Source organism: Xenopus laevis, chromosome 2L (assembly GCF_017654675.1).
Source record: "Xenopus laevis strain J_2021 chromosome 2L, Xenopus_laevis_v10.1, whole genome shotgun sequence".
In the NCBI taxonomy this organism is placed as follows: Eukaryota; Metazoa; Chordata; class Amphibia; order Anura; family Pipidae; genus Xenopus; species Xenopus laevis.
In genome coordinates, this window is record NC_054373.1 from 31,497,170 (window position 1) to 31,519,968 (window position 22,799).

At 40.5% G+C, this 22,799-nt stretch overlaps 1 protein-coding gene across 1 annotated transcript in view; it reads right to left on the minus strand.

Annotated features, from left to right (window-relative positions):
- Positions 1–8,513: 8,513 nt before the first annotated feature.
- Positions 8,514–22,799, minus strand: part of slc6a4.L (solute carrier family 6 (neurotransmitter transporter), member 4 L homeolog) — a 62,326-nt gene continuing 48,040 nt past the window's right edge. The window contains exons 9-14 of the mRNA XM_018246085.2: positions 22,632–22,744; positions 20,897–21,028; positions 18,083–18,182; positions 12,682–12,782; positions 9,935–10,102; positions 8,514–8,767 (exon numbers count right to left, since the gene is read on the minus strand). Coding sequence (XP_018101574.1) covers positions 8,693–8,767; positions 9,935–10,102; positions 12,682–12,782; positions 18,083–18,182; positions 20,897–21,028; positions 22,632–22,744 — 689 coding nt within the window. The 3' untranslated portion in view covers positions 8,514–8,692. The remainder of the gene's footprint in view (positions 8,768–9,934; positions 10,103–12,681; positions 12,783–18,082; positions 18,183–20,896; positions 21,029–22,631; positions 22,745–22,799) is intronic.

Sequence of the window (22,799 nt, forward strand, 5' to 3'; positions counted from 1 at the left end):
AAACCATATGCCTTGCAGAGAATGGAACAGAGTAAACCTGGCACAGAAGAAGTGAAGCAGAGTGTGAACTATATCCAATAATATTAGTTTGGGGAAATCAATGGGGCTCGTTTATAAACAAGCCAAATATGTACCTGGGCAGTAACCCATAGCAACCAATCTGTGACTGGCTTTTTACGGGCAGCTGCACGTTGAACAATAAAAGCAAGTATTTGGTTGGTTGCAATGGGTTACTGCCCATGTGCAGATTTGCCCTGTGTTTATAAATGAGCTTCACTGTGTAGCAATGCAATTAAAGCTCCACCCACTGCTCAAGTCCTAGACCTAGAGGCACATGCTTGCCCTTTTAATGGAGAGCTACGGCTCATGAATAATTAGGTTAGAAATGCCACACCTGATGTTTTCAGCTTCTGTATGTGAATGTACCAAAGATACATCCACAGCCTTGAACTGGTACAAAGCACAATAAATGGACTCGATTTTATATATATATATTATATATAGATATATTTATTATGGTATTACATTTATTACAGTTAACGAGTTACAATACAAGGCACATACTGATGATTTACAATCGATCTTGAAACATTCAGAACTTGGTATAGATGCATAAGTTAATACAGATACATAATATACAGGTGAAGAATATAATATAGTTATGTACATTATGACTCCAGTTACATGCTCTACTAAAGCCTCCGCTATTCTCAACCAACACAAATACATATATACCAACAGCTGGTATCTGTGTGTGTGTAAACAAAAGATGCCTTTGGACACAACACATACCAGCCTGAAGTAATAGAACTACCAGAGCAATCTGTGCTCTCTAAAATGCCTATAATAACCGCAATAACAGTCATTTCTGTTTGCACGTAACGCTGTCCACTATTTCTTCTGAAATTTATTGTACTCTTTCTGCCTTTGGGCAGAGCACGTTGTATTGTTAGAACAACAGCAATAATACATTTTGTGAAAGTAGGAGATGGAATTGGATTCATTGGTTCAAGACTTTGGTGTTTGAAGGAATAATCTTGCACTACTCTATATCTTCGCTATTCCGTTATACATAAATATATTATTTAGCGGTTAATTGAATGTCTTCCTTGTAGCTGAACTGTTTCTACTAATAAGTTTCATTGTGACCTATAAGGAAAAATCTCATGTTTACAGTCTCTGTTATTTGCCTTATAGAAAAGGCTCATCTCATCTAACAAGAGTTTAAGGGGAAGTTCACATTGTATTTATATTCATTTACCTTCCTCTGTAATAATAAAAGTAGATCATTTAGCTTACATTATCAAAATCACATCATTTCTGGAATACTGTTGTTGAATTGCACCTAAACTTGCATCTGAAACAAAACCTTGTTCCCTTCTCCTTTTGTGCCAGGCTCCAACACCCTGTGTCAGGCTCCAACACACTCTTAACACCCTGTGTCAGGCTCCAACATGCCTCCTTCAATTAAGGCTGAAGATCTTATATTGGGTTTGGGGTCATTGATTGGATTGGCTGGAGATTCCATTTACACCGGTGCTCCAGCCAACCAAGTCTTTGCTCTGTCTCAAGCTCAATATGTAAGGTTACATGTTGGTGTCTGAAATATGTACATAATAGTGATGTGCAGGTCAGGAAAAATTCAAACTGCAAATCCTTAACCCGCACCTGTCCCCTAACCCACAAAATGTTGCCATTGTAGGAAGCACACCCAACTGGTACCTGCATTTTCTTGCTCTGTACACTACTTCTTTGTGCGCCTCTGGTTCCAAGACCAGAGGAGGAGTGACCCACACCCAACTCTAACCCGCAATGGTTGACCAAATCCACAGAACCTCTTACACTGAACCTGGAATTGACCAAATTTCCATCCGGTGGACATTACTAGTAATAGGGGGCAAAGGTTTCAGTTTAAAAAGTCAGCATAGCCCTAGGCTCCCAGTATCCCCCAACAGTTTCTTTTTTTGGTGTAACAGCGAAACAGTAAATGTCATCTGCTTAAGAACTCAATCTTGTTTACATTTAGATTTTTTTTTGCCCACTTTTTTGCCCACTTTTGTGCATATATATATATATATATGTCAGACTTCATACCAAGCCCAGTTGAAGGAACCGGTTAGTGTCAGTACTATGCCCACAGCTGAAAAGCGAATGGCTTCCATTCTATAGACTATAGTCATCCTTTGGCAGGTTGTTACATTTAGGGCTAAGTCCAATATATACTGCATAAGGACAAGGAAAACGAAGTTGAGATAACACATGACCATTATATTTTTACCAATGACTGACATAATAATATGTATGTTTAAATCCAGGAATAATGTGCAAACATTAGAACCCTGCTGCCCCTCAGACCTGGTGTTTACATGGCTCCGAAGGAGACTGAATACCTTAAACACTGTCATTTTTAGTAGGCAAATGAAGGAATTAACTCCATGGTGATGGACTGTTGTATTCTCATTGGGCAACAGACTACCCAATTGCAGTACAGCGCTGAGATTTGACTCAGGATAGAAAAACCTCTATTTATTGTTAGTATCCCAGCCGTAAGCCGCCAGATGTTTTTTTGTCATATTGAGGTCTGCTTGGATTATTTTTCAAGCAAATTGAGCAAATGGAACATTTGATTATTTAGATTTTATCTTAGCTGCCAAAAAATATACACCGAGTCACAGCACATTGCATAGATCGTCAGATCTAAGAGTCAGTGTATTTTTACTCCAACCTGGATTTTGAAGTAACAGGGAACAGATTCCAAGTATTAACATATTTTTCTTTTTTGCTTTTAAAATTTTTTATGTATTCAAATTCCAAAAGAAATTCTTTGAATCTTATTATGAACATTATTCTCCTACAATGTGACCATAAGCATTGGGTTTAGTTTGGGGTTTATGCCTATGTTGTTAAAATAGATAGCCTGTTCATTTATTCAATTCAATTCTAAACCAACTAGTTTTAATAAGGACAAATGCTTTGTTTCAGCCGAAAGGTAGGTAGATGTGACACCTGTTTGTCTATAAGGAGATTGGTCGGATAATATTAATAGCACATAACGCAAGGAAGACTATAACAATAGAATAGAAGGGAGGGAAATGGGCACACCTATGCATTAACGACTACACACTATATTTTCAGACTTCACTCAACTTAAGGGATACACAAATACAAATGGAAATTTTACTGATCATTACATTACATAAATGAAATATATCCTTCAATTTGCAGTGAATTGTTGCCTGGTTTAGTATGTGCTTCCCTTCTTGCAAGCTGGCACGGCTGTGATAAGAAGGAACACAAATACCCATGCCCCTGCTAGGCTTGCCCAGCCCTTTCCCTGGCTTCATGATGGCTATATGGTCTAAGAAACTACCTAGTGGTTCTGCTTACTGGAGATTCTTCCCAAAAGAGTTTGGATATCCAGTAATGATCAGCTCAGAGGGAAATATGTAGAAGGTATTAGAATCACTGAATACCTGTCTGTGCCTAGACACACACACACTGGAGCGTCCACTTTATTGTTGACACCATTGCACCTATTTTTAGAAATCCATCTTATAGATAACTGACTTTAGCCGGTCTGCAAAATCCTGACATATGCAATGGCTTGTTTAATGTCACCTCATATCTACTGCAGTGGAAATCTACACCCTTGCATAGCTTAAAGACATGTAAATACTAGGTGGTAGTGCTCACTCACCCATCTGTCTTTGTATTTCTATGGCATGGCCCTTTTCCATTTTGTATGAGAACAAATAGGTAAAATGGAGGAAAGTAAAGCTTAGGGGCAAATTCATCAAGGGTCGAATATCGAGGGTTAATTAATTAAAATCCTTCGAATATCAAAGTCGAAGGATTTTTGCGCAAATAGTTTGATCGAACGAATAATCGTTCGATCGAACGATTAAATCCTTAGAAACAAACGAATCGAAGGATTTTAATCCAACGATCAAAGGATTATCCTTCGACCAAAAAAACTTAGCCAAGCCTATGGGGACCTTCCCAATAGGCTAACATTGGGTTCAGTAGCTTTTAGGTGGCGAACGATTTTTAGTTCGAATCCTTCAATTCAAAGTCGTAGTCGAAGGTTGAAAGTAGCCCATTAGATGGTCGAAGTAGCCCAAAAAAACACTTTGAAATTCGAAGTTTTTTTACTTCGAATCCTTCACTCGAGCTTGGTGAATGGGCCCCTTAGAGTACATAGAGTAAAGCTTAGAATGCATAAAGAGAAGAGACTTGGGAAAAAAATGCGGTGGGCGAAGAAAAGAAGGCAAAAAGTTTGGAGAATGGACCTGTGATCTAAGGTTTTTTAGAGGGCCCCTGGAACCCTGATCCAACCTTTATTATATTACCACCCATAGTTTATTGATGCCTTTGTGATGCTACAGAATGAGAATAAAGCTACACAGCTGGCTTCACTTTCCCTGAAGCTGAATATTGTGCCCGAAAGTATTGTAGCCTATGTACTGCTTGCGTCACCTAGTAATATTCAGATCCTCTAAACACCGCGTGTACAACTGTTACTCATCCATTCACTGACCTGTCTGTTCTGTGGAGTGGATGTCACTGCTTGGTGCGGCCAGGACAAAATTAGCTCATCTTTGGAAGAGTAAACTGTTAGTCTTTCAAGCGTATTTCGTAAAACAACAAACATGAACGCATGCATATGGCGTTTGCCTATTTATCAAAATGACAACGGTTGTCCACATTACAAAAGGGAGTGGGGGGGAGGAGATGGATAACTTTTCCTTGAATTCACACCTCTCAGTAGCAATAAGTACAATTCTGCATCAGGATAGTGATTGTAGTGTGATGAAAAAAATGCAATGACATGAACACTGCAAAAGTAGGCTCTTACACATATTGATATTTGCACTATTCATGATATCAAGAAATCTTTCTCCCACTGATTCTGGGGGAGTTTGCGATAGATTAATATACAGGGATATGGGAGGGATCATCAGTTTGTTCTGATAGTCTCCCTACAGGTACAGGTGGTGTTAGCCTGCTTAGGTGCTGACCGGTTGACAGTTGGAGTAGAAAAGAGCTTTATTATATAGAATCCCACCCAGGACATTCAAGAGAATCCCATTCAGGACTTGAAAGAAGGAATCCAGGACAGAAAGTAAGAATCCCATCTAGTAGTAAAAGGGAGATTCTCACCTAGGACTTCAAAAGTGCCTAGACAAATAATCTTGTGTTGAAGGTGGCTATTTAGAAATCTGCAGCTCTTCAGGAAACCTCTGTTAAACTTCACAACCTAAACAAAGCTTTTCAGTGTTTTAAGTAACCAATACAAGTACCCAACTATCCTGTTATAAAAAGCTGCCTTCCACAAAGAAGTATCAGGATTAACTTAATTGGACTGATCCCTGACTCAGCTTGATACTCACAATGTGTGAATGGTCTGACTGGGCCAGCGGTACCTCGGAAAAAACCTGGTGGGTCCTGGCTCTTTTGGGCTGGGATGGGGGGGAGAGGGGGCTCTGCAGCTGGGGAGCCCAGGGGATGGAGTGGGATACCCCTGAGGCTGCAGGCCCCCCAATCTGACACTAAATGTGTGCGTCATATGAGTCAGAGGCTTGTGCAAGGCTTTATTCATGCAATGTCCATGTGCAAACCCACTACAACTGAGGAAGGAAATCTTATCTCCCAAAAGCTTGTGCATTCGGAAATGCATTAGCAATTGTACTTTCCTTATTCTAGGTTCCTATGCACTCATACCGCTTACTCTGCGCACCCCAAAACTGTCCATACATGGTCTGACCTATTCATGCAAAATAATGCAGAATGAGGAGGGGCCTAAATCACTCACTCAATCACAATCAATTTCCAAAACAGTAAACCTTGTTGGCTGATGAACTCCTTTGGCATATGTATACTGTAAGTTAAACATAAAATGTAGCCACTATCAATGCAGTGATCCGATTGAATAACCCCCATGCCAAATGCTCAGAACAATGGATTTTAGGCTATAAATATGTGTAACCAAACTGATATTCACTTGATATTCCAAAACACTGCTCCTGTAAAAAGGTTCTGCTAGTGTATGGATACAATAAGAAAGAATAGTTAATATGAAAAAGGAGATACATGTATGAGATCTATTATCCAGAACACTGGAGATTTCCAGATAAGGAATCTTGTTGTAATTGGAAGCACTGGGCCTAAGAGGACATGGAAACAAATGTAGTAATGTTTATAATATTAGAGAAAACATATGCTAATGTAGTGCTAGTGAATGTACTTATTCTGTTGTTTTTGGACAGCAGTGCACCCAATCCGTTAGCTCTGCATGCGCTGTTACTGTTGCTAGCTTAACTGAGAAATACAAATATTACATGCCTGACACTAAGCCAGAGTTAAACCTCGTAAATATGCTTTAAATAGTAACTTAAAAAGTGCAGGTCATTCCTGACTCATTAAATGTCTGATTTATGTGCCAAAGAGCTGGAAGATGATTCCGATTGTGCACAGAACACCTTGTTTTATATCTTTAGATCAGCACTTTCTCTCAAAATACTGAAACTGCCAGGAAGGCCCCATGCACTCTAAAGCTCACTTGCTTGAAAGCCTTCACTGTTGGCCTTCCTGCTCAATTGCTCTAGTTTATGGAAGGGGGGGGCAAAGTGTTGAAATAGTGTCTTGTACAACAAATAAGTACAATATGGGTTGATCACATCCCAAGTGATGTTATACAAAGAACTATAAAAAACAGGCTGGGAGCCAAGATGTTTGAGAGGGTTAAATTCTGCCCATGGTAGTCCAACAGCCATTATTTATAACAGCCAAAGAGCACACTTGTTGTGTAGCAAGGTCTTAACATGATTTACTATATAATCTCCTAGGTACCTGCCAAAATTACTGCCAGTATCCCTCTAACTGCAAACTCTTATAGGAGATGCTGGGACAATATTTCAGAATCTGTTGTCGAGCCACAGCCGGACAGCACTGCTAGCTCATTCTTTATATTCTCAGCCTTTGGTACTGCTTCTTTCATTCTCTGAAGATACTGAGCATAGGAGAAACTGCAGCTTTATCAGGGACCCAACATTTTTAAAAACTAATATGAACCCGATGACCCAGTTCCAAACCAACTATTTGGTTCAATTGTCCAATTGTAGATTCCTAGGGGGATATTTATCAAGTGAAGATAGAGATTGCCTCAGTCCTCTAGAGTGAAGTTCCACCACTCTCCATTAATTTCTATGGATCTCTAACTTCACTTTTTGATAAATATACCCCTTGGAGTTAGAGATTATTTAGATTCACTTGTTAATCCAAATCAGCTGTGTCTAATGTGAGGTCCATATCTTATAAAGGTTCCACAGACTGTGTAGGTATCCCTATAAAACTGTATCCCTGCCACATATTCCAGTTAAAGCACGAGCAGGTGAAAATAGGGGAAATCAGGAGCAACAAGTCACCTTTTCCCACAGAAGTGTAAAAGAAAACAACAGATGGATCTACAGGCTGCATATATCTGTCTGACTGCTATACATTACCCCAACAAAGACATACAACACATATGGTGGCACACATACATGTATAGCCCAGTTCAATCAGTTTCCATATATATTTATGGTCACATTGTAGTCCACTTAATGAGCACTTATTTATGCAGCTCTTGGAATGTGGGGTTTAAGACTATTCAAAACTATCCACTATTTATGGCTATTTTAGGTCAATTCTTTGCACAATAGGCGCCAATTCGGTTTTACACCTTCTCAACGGAAAGAAATGTATATATATGTAGCGTCCCATGACAATAATGGAAAAAAAGGATTTTCACCCATCACATTGAAATGTAGATTCCCAAGTGACTTGATGGATCTGTTCTCAAGCTTAAATTGGTCACTAGTAGCCTGGCCTTGAGGGCAGAGCCACCTGCTTGGCTATAAGAGCAGTTCTTTGTTTTTCTGTGCTGTGGAGCGATATCTCTATGCTCTCCCACCAGTAACTCTTCTTTTACAAGTTTATGAAAGCCCTGTGATCTGTTTGAGGTTCTCACTCTTTATGAGCTCAGAATCCACGGCGCTTGTGTCAAATAAACCTTTACCTCAAGTGATCTCTGGATCCACAACAACATCTAAGCTGTCCAGGGTATTTAGTGTGCTTCCCACAAACCTCTTACTCTTTTCCTCATAGAGAGGTAACAGTTATTAGTCATATTTGGCATGCGGGCTCTTCATTGACTTCTTTGTTTATCTGTGATCACAGATAAATGACACGAGCGATGCTTGTATCAACTTATCAAAAATACAAACTCTGACATAAAGAAACTACAGGACATTATATATGTATTTAAAATGAATTCCTAAGTATCTAGTTAGTGGTGGTCTTGATTAGAATGTAGGATAAAGATGCCATGTTAATATCACCTTTAAGTGCATCACGCTTGCTTCCTTACAACTGCATAAACATATTGTAGTCATAATGACTAAGAGCAGCATTACCTTGTCATACAGAAACCACCTTCCCACAGTTTGTCTCTATTCCAAACTGTCATAAATCCTTGCCAACTCTCCGTTGAAAATATTCAGCAGGAAATGAGTGCAACCTGCCTCTCAGGGAAGTGAATCTCCATAAGTGGAGGAGTATGAATGGTGAAGAGTCCATGGTGTGAGTTTCCCTTAGGCACAGAATGGAGTATGTAGAGTTTGTAAAGTGGACTGGTGAAGAGGCTTCCTTTGGGTTAAACAGCGTTCATGTGGATGCCACCGAGGGGGATTTCTGTAGATATCTCTGGGGTAATGCTCTTCAAAAAGCGCTACGAGATAAGAAAAAGACATAAGGCCACACCTTACGATAGAAAATTACACCAAAATATACAATTAATGACATCTTATGCTGAACTTTTGAGCTGTGTTCCATGTCTCCTGCTATCCCACCAAGATTTCCAGTCCAGCCCACTGTTTGTGTCTCCTCAAGTAGTACAATTTCCCACACCAGTCCTCAAACCAGTGTACCAGCGCAGGACAGTACATATGTTTGTTATTTTAATTCTGGGCCATGTCAATGGCAAGCCATATTTATCTTGTGATAGTTTAGACCAGGGGCCCCCAGCCTTTTTTATCCACATTCAACTGTAAACAGAGTTCGGGAGCAACATAAGCATGAAATATGTTCCTGGGAGGTACTAAAAGGGCTGTGATTGGCTATTTGTTAGCCCCTATGTGGACTGGCAGACTACAGGAGACTCTGTTTGGCAGTACATCTGTTTTTTATGCAACTAAAACTTGCCTCCAAGCCTGGAATTCAAAAATAAGCACCTGCTTTGAGGCCACTGGGAACAATATCCAAGGGATTGGTGAGCAACATGTTAATCACAAGCCACTGGTTGGGGACCACTGGTTTAGACAGTGTTAAATGTAACACCTTGATGGCATGACGGTCTGGAACACCTTGATGGCATTGATTAAACTCTACAAGGACCTGAGCTACACCTGCCCTGAAGGCCCTCGCTGAGCCAGCAGCATCGTACTGAGCCTAACTAAGGGGCCTATTTATTATGCTGTGTAAAAAGTGATGTTGCCCGGAGCAACCAATTAGCAATTAGTTATCAACAGTTAGAAAACAAAAGCAATAATCTGATTGGTTGCTATGAGGAACATCACCGGTAATGTTTCACTCCACTTTTTACACAGCATGATATATCGACGACTAGGTTTTCACTTGGCATGTGCAAGTGGCAGTTGGTGAACTATTCAGTTTACTATGATGAGCAGGGGTTGGCTAGGAAACTAAGCCCCACAAGCTTGATGAGTTTCCATTAGAATAAAAAGAATAATGGTTTCTCTTTCATAGGGCTGCTGTACCATGCCAACTGTATTACTCAGGCTTTACATGTCACTGCCTACTGCTCTACATAGATGTCCCTACATTAGGAGCTGAATAAAAGGCAGGACAGCAGGGTATCAGGCTGGTTCTCTCTTACCTCTTTTATTGAGCCAGGAGTGCTTGTGAGTAGGTACACCATGTACGCAGGAACGCAGATGAACGAGGACGTCCCAATGCAATAGCCTAGCACAACAGTCCAGCTGGGATAATGGTAATTAAAGAGCCGTAGATCCGGAGGGCTGGACATGAAGCTGCAAATGATGAACTGGAAGGAAAGAAAGAGATTCCGTTACACAGTTTTGGTTGCTATGGGTTACTGCACTTAGGCAAACCTTGTGGCTTTTACTACATAAAGAGGCTAGTGACATAAATAAATAAGAGAGGAGCAAAACCACTTTATGGGAATCAGGGTCTCACTATGGCATTGCTCTGTATCCTGTCCAACAGAACTGAGGGTAGTGAATCCTGTGTATTTACTAATAATTGTTCATATTGAATACACGTCCGATGTACTGTTTCTTTTTGTCTTGCGACTCCTCTTGGCTGCTATGGTTTCTTCTAGTGTTTTTACTGCCCATGGATACCTAGTAACGCCTGCATAGCGCCATCAATCAGCCCTTACCCATGACACAACAGAAAAGTCTGAGCTTCAGCACAGCGTACAGGATCTATTTATACTCCGGCAATAACAGGACAGACTTTAAACACAAGTCTCTGCTAAACGTCACTTTACTGTAAACCTGCTCCTTTAATTAACCTATGGGACGGAGGATGATGCATGTCTGCTGCTCCCTATGGCAACTGCTAGCAAACATCTTCTGTACGAGACACCTTGCACTTCTCTGGGAGATCTTATATTTCCACTGGAGGAAAATACAAAGGTGCAAAGTTTGCCATAGGTCTTGTAACCAATAACGTGCTGTGCAAAAACGCAGGCGTCACGCCGGATGCGACGGAAATAAGGTAAGAGATGGAAATGTCGGATGAAGTCACAGTGTTGATCTAACGCTACACGACTGACGGATGCAGACGCAGCGTGCAGCACCGGATCAACGCTGCAACACCCTCCGACAATGACTTACCTTATTTCTGTCGCATACGAAGTGACGCATGCGTTTTTGCGCAGCCCGTAGGAACGTGCGGAAATCGCCTGTGGAGTCCTACCCTATAAGTCAGCCACCTGATTGCTTCTTATGGTTATTAGACCTCTAAGAAATTTTTCATTATATGAAACCAAAATACACCAAGGGGTTGGTCACCTTTAGTATGATGTAGAGAGTGAGAGAATTTGCAATTGTTTTGTACCTCTCCAGTTTGCAATTTTAGCAAACTTGCACTGATTTGCACTGAAACTTCACCCTATATTCTTGCCATTTTTCCCAATTAATAACATTGGCATCAAGCATAATTTTTACCGACCAGGCCAGTAAAATACCGGCCAGGTGGCAATCCTAGTGACCCCCCATTTGAAAGCAGCAAACAGAAAAAAGAAAATCATTCAAAAACTATAAAAAATGAAGGCCAAATAACAAGTTGCTCTGGCCAATCTATAACATACTAAAAATCAACTTAAAGGTGAAGCACCTCTTTAAGCAAAGAGTTGTTTCCTCTAATAGAGGCGGTACTAAGAGGGCTGTGCATTAGGACCTCACGTGCCATGTGTGTAATGGGGGCTGATTAAATATGTAGACTTCTAAATGACCACTCCCTGTGTTTTGATCAATTTAAGACAAAATATATTGGCATCCATGTGCTCCATGATTAAATGACAGTGTCTCGCAGCATCTTTCAGGAACACTGCTGCAACTTAGTCTCCCCTGCGGAGCCGAATATCCAATTTAGAATACTAAAAACAAGATATAGGGACTTTATTCGTAGCAGAACTTGCCCTTAATGTGTAGTGTCAGCTTTATTTTAGAAGGTGCTGCCTGGTTCAGTAAGGACTGTCTGGGTTTCGTTAGTCTAAGAACCTGACAGGAATGATTACTCTTCAGATTAATGGTGAGCATCTGCACTGTGCCTGTGTCTCCTCACAATTTTATTATCACTGATCATTAGACATTTGGGAATACAGTTTTGCTGGGTGGGTTCTTTGATCTCACATTTAGGGTTCCTTCTGCATCTGTGCTATATGGGGCCTGTGAGATGCAGTTCAGGAGGTAGAGCAGCACTGGGATATGGTGAGGCACCAGTGGGAGGCTATGTGGTATGATGCCTCTCTATTTGACTTACTTTGGTATACTACGTGTCTTTTTATGAAGATATGATAAGATCCAAGAGATTTACCCCCTTCAAATAGCTCCCAACTCATCTACCCAAAACAATTCAATATAATAAGGTAGTACAGGTATGGGGCCCATTTTGCACAATGCTTAGGACCTGAGGTTTTCCATGTAAAAGATCTTTCTGTAATTTGGATCTTTACATGAAATAAACCCAAAAGGCTGGTTTTGCTTCCAATAAGGATTTATGGACGGGGCTGCTGTATGTACTGATTATGTATCTCTCTCTGTAACCAATGTACCATGTACCTATGTGTCTTTTCTTGTTGAACATAGTCAAATACAAGAGTCTTGTTGAACACCTGTTTTTTCTTTCAACAAAAATTTAGGTTAGAAATAAAAAATGTATGTTTTCAGTGCAATGATAGATCATGTGCTGGCGATTCCAGTAATTCCTGGTTGCTACAGATGAAAATGTAATATTATAAATGATTAAGGCTTGTTTGCTAACATAGGACAACATACACTAATTGGATGAATATCAGATCACCCAGATCAGTATAATATGTAGCAGGTGGGCTGTTGTGCAGCTTGTGCATTGCCTGTGCAGCTAGGGACTCACCAGGAGGAACAAGGGGCAGATAGCCACCCAGCAGATCTTCCAGAACCATCCAGGAGTGAAGCCCAGCATCTCCTTGATATCTCTGCAGAACTGGTTGATTCCTGCACAAAACAAGAGATTTGGGCATGAACAGGCTGGCGTTATGGCCCATGGTTCCGTTAAAATACTAAAATATTGCAGAGCACAATACATATACTGCAGCCCCTGTTATCATCACACATATTTCTAATTAATATATGTTATGGGATATTTCAATAACAGGGCTTTCTTCCAAGAAACAGAAACATTTTAGTTAAAAAAGCAATGTTCCCAAAAAAACCCATATAGACAGGGATGGGCCAGATGCAACAGTGCTCTGTCCTTAAAGGGCATGCAAAGGCAAAAAATAAAATCCCATTTTTACTTTCTTCAATGAAAAAGAAACCTATCTCCAATATACTTTAATTAAAAAATGTGTACTGTTTTTATAAGAAACCTGACTGTATGCAGTGAAATTCTCCCTTCATTTACTGCTGTGGATAGGAATTGTCAGACAGTCCCTAACTGCTGAGCAGGGAAACAATCATACTTATGTACAGCAGGGGGAGCCCCCGCCTTACTTCCCAGCCATGCAGAACTCAAGCAGCTTTGTTTATGACGATCCCTAAGCAGCCCAGACCACACTGAGCATGTGCACAGTCTTAGTCTTGCAAAGATGTTTAACAAAGTTACAAGATGGTGACCCCCTGTAGCCAACTTTGAAAGCATAAATTATTTGTTTGATTAGGCTTGTGGTGCAGTAAGTTCATGTTTATATTTAGTATACAAAATACAGCATTTCTAGCCTTATTCTATTTTAGACTTTACATGCCCTTTAACATTAGCCATAGCAGTGGTTACTAGCATCCCTGTTATATTTTATAATTGGTAACAGCATACCCAGCATATTATTTAGTAAGAGCAATGGGTAAAGGCACATTATTCATGAGATCAATGGGTACCGGCATCCCCAATATGTTTACTGTACAAAATGATGGCAATGCAGTACTCTCATTGTATAAAGTGCTGGAATTACACTAACATCCATCTTGCTCTCAGTGTATAACATGTTACACGCCGTTTCGGGACTCAATCCCTTAGTCATAGGCATACCAATGCCTATGACTAAGGGATTGAGTCCCGAAAAGCGTAAGGCATGATATTACTGCAGAGTTATACAATAAATCAGTCATCTCCCTTATCGGAGTGCCGTCCTTCCTTTGGGTTCGATAACTGCCAGTTAGGTTACCACTTGTTCACAAAACACTCATATACTTTATTAAAATTATTTACTAAAATTTTCACAATTACATGTAGTTCACAGAATATATTTGTTTCCCTTCATATCTGTAAAATTAGGTCAAACACCAAAATTCCTTTTGAACAGAACTAATCGTTATAAAGAAGACAAATTCACTTTTAATTAGATCTGGATTATCTGATGGCACACATCAGTGGTGTAATTAGAGTGCACCGAACCCCCGGCAAAAAACCTTCAGAGGGGCCCGGCACACTCCGATCCCCATCCTCCCGGCCACTTCCTGACCAGCCCTTGCCGCACCTCTGCCCCGCCCACACACACTGACTCCACCCACTTCCCGCCCCACTCTGCCCACACGCTGCCCCCAACTTGCGTCCCCTTCCTCGCCAGCAAGAGAGAGGTTGAGGAGGAGGGGACTTTATTATTAGCTATAGAGGAAGCAGACCCCACAGTCCTGACCCCCTGTTCCCCCAAACCCGCCTGCGACTGCGGGGTTTGCTTCCTCAATAGTTACACCACTGGCACACATCTAGTCATTTTTACTGTTTTATTTCACTTAATCAAGGTGACTAATTGTTTAACAGATATGTGTAGACCAAAAGGCAAACCCACAATACTTAAAATCTATCTTGAAAACACCTTTCCCCACCAGGGAGATTAATATGTTTTTAAAAGAAAATTCCTCACAAATGTTCCCATTGCCGTTCCCTTATTTGTGGCTATTGCTTGGCATCTTACATCACTGCGTCCTTTCGTTTTGAATATTACAAAGAACCCGTATCACAAGAGGACACAGTGCAATAGCCGCAAACAAAGGGAATGGCAATAGGAAAACTTGAGTGGAATATTCTTTTAAAAACATACTAAACATACTTTTAACACTTACAGGGGTGGTTCACCCTCCCGGCCAGGTGTATGTAAGTGCAAGAACCATGAAAAACTTGAATACCAAACTTTGCCATCTAAAAGCTAGTGAGGTGATATAGAAGTCAATGGGAGCTGTCCTTTTCCAGTTATAAAAGCTTTCTTTTCTTCATGCTTATTTTATTTGTAATTGCACAAAAACTAGACTTCGAAGGGTTTTTTCTTATTTGTATTCCTTCTGCATTTTTATTCCTTTGCACTTTTTATATTCGGATCTTTTAATAAATAAGTAGGCATTCGTGGTTTTTTAAAAAAAACTGCAATATTGTCCCTTTCTATTTGTTAAAAATGAAATAGTCCCTTTAATTGGTGTCACCAGAAACCTGCCATGAAAAAACTCAGGTTTTAAACCTATAGAGGGATTGGTACAATGCATCTTGAGCTCTGGTTCTGTATAGTTTTTCCTTTATTCCAGGTTCATATACAGGTATGGGATCCGTTAACTGGAAACCCGTTATCCAGAAAGATCCGAATTATGGAAAGGCTGTCTCCCATAGACTCCATTATAATTAAATAATCCAAATTTTTAAAAATGATTTCCATTTTCTCAGTAATAATAAAACTGTACACTGTACTTGCTACATACTAAGATATAATTAAGCCTTATAGGCAGCAAAACCAGCCTATTGGGATTATTTCTTGTTTAAATGATTCTCTAGTAGACTTAGGGCTGGAACTAGGGGTAGGAAGAGTAGGCACGTGCCTATGGCGCAAAGCTGGGGAGGGCGCCAGGCATGTACCCCATGTCCGGTCCCCTCTCTCCCCGACTCTATTCTCTCTGCCCGATCTATTCGTCGATTCACGTGTGCGGCAATTCACGCATGCCATCAAGCAGCAATTGGCCAATGTGCACGTCTAGCCGGCGCCAGAACCAGCCAGGTTGCCTAGGGCGCCTGGCCGGCCTGGCCCGGCTTGGAGTAGATCTAATGTATGAAGATCAAAATTACGGAATGACCCATTATCCGGAAAACCCCAGGTCCCGAGCATTCTGGATAACAGGTTCTATACCTGAAATATAAAACAAACTCTTTTTTAGCTGCATTATCACAGACGGAAGGCCGAGCTGGCAGACGTCTATTTAAATCATAAGCAGCTCAGTGCAGACAGGCAGGGTCGTAGCATTTGCCTTGCTGCTTTATGTCACAATTTGGGATAATAAAGTATTTCACAGGCAACTTGTGTTTAGGTTTGTGAGGCACAGAAATTTACAAGCAGAGAGACAGATGTGTTTAAAGGTATAGCAGTAGCGGATTACATTTACAGCCACTCTGGCATTCATAATGTGCGTTTTTCTAACCTTTCTATGGATGTTTTTATGGAAGGTCATATCAGGCTGATCTAATAAAACAGCATAGGGTAATGAATACCGGCTCTGCAGGGTTCCCTCTAAGCTGCTATGGATACACACAAGTTATGGCGCACACAGACAAGAGATATCTATCTATCTATCATCTATCATCTCTCTATCATCTTTCATCTATCTATCTATCTATCTATCTATCTATCTATCTATCTATCTATCTATCATCTATCTATCTATCTATCTATCTATCTATCTATCTATCTATCTATCTATTATCATCATCTATCATCTATCTATCTATCTATCTATCTATCTATCATCTATCTATCCAGTATATATACTGTAAATATATCTTTATATTCATCTTCTAAGTTATCAATAGTCTGAACATGGATCCCGCAACTTTTTTTCTCTGATCTACAACCCCCTGTTTTTAGGGATGAACAGAATGACCACCCCCTTGTACTCATTATTTATAATCAGAACCTGCAATAAGTAACACATCTATTCATGATCGTGTTTTTGTTGGCGAGCTTTGCGCAGAAAATGATGGATTATTTTCTCTGTGGTCAACAAATAAAATAAGCACAATTGACATGAGCAAACAAACGCTGGGTGTTAGTTCCCAGCAGAGCCGGCGCAATGCCAATGCTACACATGCGGAATGGAACCAGACTGGCCAGTGCCTCCTAATCGTCAAGATTAGCCTTGTAATGTCCCTAATTCCCGTGGCAGCTATATGCCATTTACTGTATGTCTCCCAAAATGTTTTTATACAGTGACATAGAGGAACAAGATGAAACTCATCACTCCAAAGGCCTCAGCTATGAAGCCAGAAGCAATATGCAATGTGCAAAAACTGTCACATTACCCCCATGGGTTGTACCCTAACCCTAAGACATATCTGTTTGCCACCTTAGAATCAGAATCTACTTTGCCCTGAACACTGTATTTCACAGGTTTGTACTTAATCGGTTGCAAGCAGGGTTGGATTGGAATGTCTGGGCTGACTTCAAGGGCCCTGCTCCCACCCTACACGTGCCCCGTATACATTTTTACCTCCCTTTACGCCTATGAGCAGGGAGAGGAGACAGTCAGGCTGGGGAGATAGGATGTTGCAGGTGCAGGTGCAGGAGCGGGCCTTGATTGGTGCGACCCATGAAGGAAGGGGTGCACTGGGTTTTTTCCTGGTGTCCCACTGACCCAGTCCAACCCTGGTGGCAAGTATGTCCCCTTGAAGTTCCCTTTGCTTGCATGTGAGTCAGACTCAAAGGGGCTCATTTATAAACACTGGACAAATTTACACCTGGACACTAACCCATAGCAACCAATCAGTGATTAGCTTTTTTCAGCCAGCTGCAAGTTAGACACTGAAAGCAATCATCTGATTGGTTTGTTACTGCCCAGGTGAAAATTTACCCAATGTTTATAAATGAGCCCCATAGACTATTGTGCACAAGGGGCTGCAAGGTTCAGGAGAGCCCTGTGTTAACCCCCCTACCTATGGCAGGTATTAAATACTGCTTTATGCCTAACAGCGCTGTTGTGTCAGAATTTTAGTCTGCTGCAGGGTTCAGAGCACAGCCATATGTGTGTGAAAGCAAAGAAGTTCAAAGGAACACTAGCAACAAAATGAATCATCACATCCAGTGAAAGATAAAAATGACCCTGCTGAACTTAAATTTCAATATTCTATGTCTTTCCACATTCAGTTGAACCCCGTGTTTGCTATTGTGTACACTGTTTATTCCCAGGCCTGGAATTAGTCCGACACATTTTATACTCAAAATAAAACGACTGCAACAATAAAATACATGCTTTTTATTTTTTTTATTCTAAAATAATGACCATTCACTTACTGTAGAATTTATAGAACATTATCACCATTCACTTACCATAGAACCAAGACACAGCAATTGCCTCCAGAAACACAACTGTCAGTACTGCGGGGCCAGTGGCATATTCCTCAAACAGCTTCACCATGTAGGCACCACCCTTCAGGGAAAAACATGAAGAAAAGAAGAAAACCAATGACATTTTGTCAGTCCGTCAACTCAAATGTATCAGAAGCATTCAAGGCCAGTGACTGCATTTTATAGGCTTTCTTGTGCCAAAAGATAGCAAATGACTCCATAAACAACCAGTGACTTGGCTCAGGGAAGAATAATTATATATTCACTGCATCATTCTCGCAATAAAGTGAAGAAAAACATTTTGCAAATGAATGTTAATATTTAGCTTCATTTAGTTATGGCTGAGTCCTTGCCAGTGCGTCCAGCTGTAAATGTCATTGGCCCAGCGCTTCTCGACTTTATGGGTAAAGGGTCAGTGGCATCACGGTTTTAATTATACAACATAGTACATTTCGGTGGCGAAAAATCCACTGCGTCAAAAAAACTTTGGTGTCATTGGACAAGGAAATGATGCTTGACGGTAAGAAGGTTACAAACGTATGCAGACACGGAAACACTCAACATTTAGGGGCACATTTACTTAGCTCGAGTGAAGGATTAGAATAAAAATACTTCGAATTTCGAAGTATTTTTTTGGCTACTTTGACCATCGAATTGGCTACTTCGACTATCGACTACGACTTAGACTTCAAATTGAACGATTCGAACTAAAAATCGTTCGACTATTCGACCATTCCATAGTCGAAGTACTCTCTCTTTAAAAAAAACTTTGACTACCTACTTCGCCACCTAAACCTGCCGAGCATCAATGTGAGCCTATGAGGAAGGTCCCCATAGGCTTTCTAGCGAATTTGGAAAATAGTTTGATCGATGGATTAAAATCCTTCGAATCGTTCGATCAAACGATTTTTACTTCAATCGTTCGGTCGCAGGAAATGCGGTAAATTATTCGACTTCGATATCCGAAGTCGAAGGATTTTACTTCAACGGTCGAATATCGGGGGTTCGATATTCGACCCATAGTAAATGTGCCCCCTATAGCTCAATCATCACCCAAAACTAATCACTGACCCCAAACCTCATCCTAAATGCCATTGGGTTTGGACGACCTTAATAGAAGGGGCAGCAGCACAGCTATGACTAAAATGCAACTTGTTTTATTTATTATGAGTAGCAGTGATTAAAGAGCAGACCATAACCTTAGCATCTACAGCTCTGTATATCTGCATAATGTTTTTATGGGTGTTAAGTTAAAGCAACTAATGGTCCCAGTGTTTGTTTTGATCCTGTTTGCTGAAAAAGGGAAAAGCTTTGCGATTGGTGAACACTGTTTTTATATCAATGCCATAAAAGGAAATTATACTACTGTATGTACTAATTTCCCCTATATCTTATATATGTTCCAGTGAGTGCTCCCTAGGCCCTACTACATGACACATCACACTGACATTAACCCTGCTGTCACAATCAAAAAAACTGACACCAGTGATATAATATCTATATTAAAGACATTGCAATAATTCTTTGTGTCACAGTGGGTGCATTTCAATAGAACCAGCACCGACCAAGTGGATTTTTGTTCTGCTAATAAGAAAAGGGAGAAGTGCCACAGCAGTGGCATCTCTGTTCTAGATTGAAATGATGCAATAGTGATGCCATCACATGTCACAAGACACTATGATGTCATAACATCACATTTTGACCTTAAAAACAGGATTAAAAGGTCCTGTTTTGGTTCTTTGCCACTGTTACTAAATCTGATTAATCTTCTGGTTTGATAGATAGAACATTGGGCTGTTTATCATTCTTGATCACTGTACTGTTTCTGGATAACTTGACTACGGCCTTCCTTGAACTTCAGGCCTCTCTCCTGAAATTGATGTTTGTTGCCTCCTTGGCCTACTAATTAGTGATGGGTGAATTTGGGGTATTTCGCTAACCGAAAAATTTGTGAAACGGCGCCGGCGTCTGGTTTTTGACGCAAATTTGCTGGCGAAAATGTGCTGGCGAAAATGTGCTGGCATCCAAAAAAAAGGCGTCCATTTTTTTGTCTCCAAAGCGAATTTTCATGGCGGGTTTTGCGAATCGCAGGAATTCGCTGCAAATTCGCGCCTGGCAAATAAATTTGCCCATCATTACTACTAATATGGGAAGCGGCTGCCACTAGGCCTAATGCCTGCACAGGATAGACCCAGAGGGAAATGGAAATCTTATAGTTGAAAAGCATTAGAAGAGGGGGAGGAAGCTATTGGAAAAGACACAATATGGGGCATATTTATTATGTGGTATAAAAAAACGGCAGAACAACATCACCGTGTAAAAACAGTGTAAAAATGGTTTAATTTTTTTAATGTGATTTTGTTTTACACTGCATAATAAATAGGCCCTTTACAGTTCTTCATCAGTCTCATAAACACTGCCATGAACTTATGTTTTGTGATTAATGGCTGGGGATGGTATATTTTATCTATTTCTCTCTGAAGAGTTAAAAACCAAAGCCAGAGCTGCTATAAGTGAAACCCTCCCTTGGTACTACGCACACGTGGACTAGAAAGAAAACTTGGCACAAACTCCTCTGCTTCGTCGGCTTGAACTGAGTGTTTTTCCTTATTGGAGAAATCTCTCCTGTATTGTTAACGGAACTGCACGGTTCATGGGGTTCACATACTGGCTCTCCCTGTTATTATAAGAATAATGCAATGAAAGATGCGCCATGCAGAAAAATAAAAAACAATAAACAGCATGGCTAAATAGTTTGAGGGGTCAGCATCTTCTAGTTATTATTAATTTACTTACAAATGTTAGCGTGGAAAGGGCCCCCAGGAAGCAGGCCGAGATCAGAAGGAAGACGAACAGCTCTCGGCGCTTTCCCCATCTATGTGGGAATTCATCCAGCACTGCGGTTATGACCCCCTCCAGCCCTGCAAACTACAGATGGAGAGAAATTAAATCTTCCTGAAAACATATTTCATAGGGAAAGAATATTCTGTTACTAAACTGACAGTCCCTTAACGGAACTAATTAGATAAAAATAAAGGAGTCACTTCAGGGGTCAGGAACATGGCCAGGTGGATTCACAAGTCCCCGTTGCCTTTTAACCGTCTGATACATAAAGTAAAAGTATCCTATTTTTTTTGGTTAGAGAGACACTTTCTGAGCCTCTGTGTCCTATAGTTTTTGGGTGCATGGGTTACTCCCCAGCCAGAACACGATCAATATTCTCAAAATGAAACCCATATAAATAATGTTTTTGGACAATTCTTGATTATTAGGTTTACATTTACATGCCTGTAGCATGCAGAGGTATTAACAGAATAACGGAGCTACAAGGGCGAGTGTTGATCGATAACCAAAATGTGAGGAAACTGGTGTAATTCAATAACACCCATGTGTATTTCGTTAATGTAGAGAACAACAAATGATGTTCCCCAATGTGATGAAATAGTCTGTATCAGGCAGGAGATGGTTTGAATTTCATTCTCTGGGAAGATGTGTTTGCCAAACCACTTCTGAGCGGCTCAATGGCAATACAAACCAATCTGCTGCGAGTGAATTATTGACTTTGCTTAAAAAATATTCCAAGATGTCACAAGGTCTTTTTAATAGAAAATAAGTTCAGCTTAATTTTCATTAACTCGTTGTGATCTTTCTGTAACGCACATAAGGGCATTAGGTTTCATACTGCATTTGAGTGAAATCACTTGTTCGACTATTCGACTATTTGATAGTCGAAATACTGTCTCTTTAAAAAAACCTTTGACCACCTACTTCGTCACCTAAAACCTACCGAGCATCAATGTTAGCCTATGGGGAAGGTCCCCATAGGCTTTCTAGCCAATTTGGGATTGAAGGAAAATCGTTCGATCGATGGATTAAAGTCCTTCGAATCGTTCGATTCAAAGGATTTAATCGTTCGATCGAACGATTATTCCTTCGATCGTTCGATCAACCGAATAACGCTAAATCCTTCGAATTCGATATTCGAAGTCGAAGGATTTAACTTCGTGGGTCGAATATCGAGGGTTAATTAACCCTTGATATTTGACCATTAGTAAATGTGCCCCTCAATGTAGCTTCAGCTATGCCCCAATCCAACCTGCCCCCCATACTTTTTAGATGATACCTTGTCTAGTTTCTCCCATCACATCCCCGTGATGTAAGTGAACCAATTCGCACTACAATGCTGAAAGCTGGATTTGCTCTCTGGCTTTGGAATAGGGGGGCAGCCCAAAACAGAGGCACATGGATGGCGTATAATGTCTTGGCTAATAGTAGAGGAGCCCTAGGCAGTTATCCCAATTATCCTATATTTTGCCAGCACGTTTAACACAGTTTAACCTAGAGTAAGGTTTTAGTAGCACAAGGGCAACATTAGCTGTGTTTAACCATAGACAAGACACTCCCTGACATTTAGAATGCCTCATTTAAACAAGGTCCTAAATGACAGTACATTATCTGCTGTATTTTATGGAACATTAGCTGTGCAAGGTCTTCTTCACAACATAAGTGTGGTAACAAAGACTCTACTTACCGTGCTATCCAGCCCCAAAGTGATTAGCATCAGAAAGAATAGAATGGCAAAGAAGGTTGACGCCGGCATATTTGCAATGGCTTCGGCATAAGTGATGAACAATAGGCTGGGACCTGGAAGTTTAATAAATACTGTTTTACTGGATAATGTAACTATACAAATCACTTG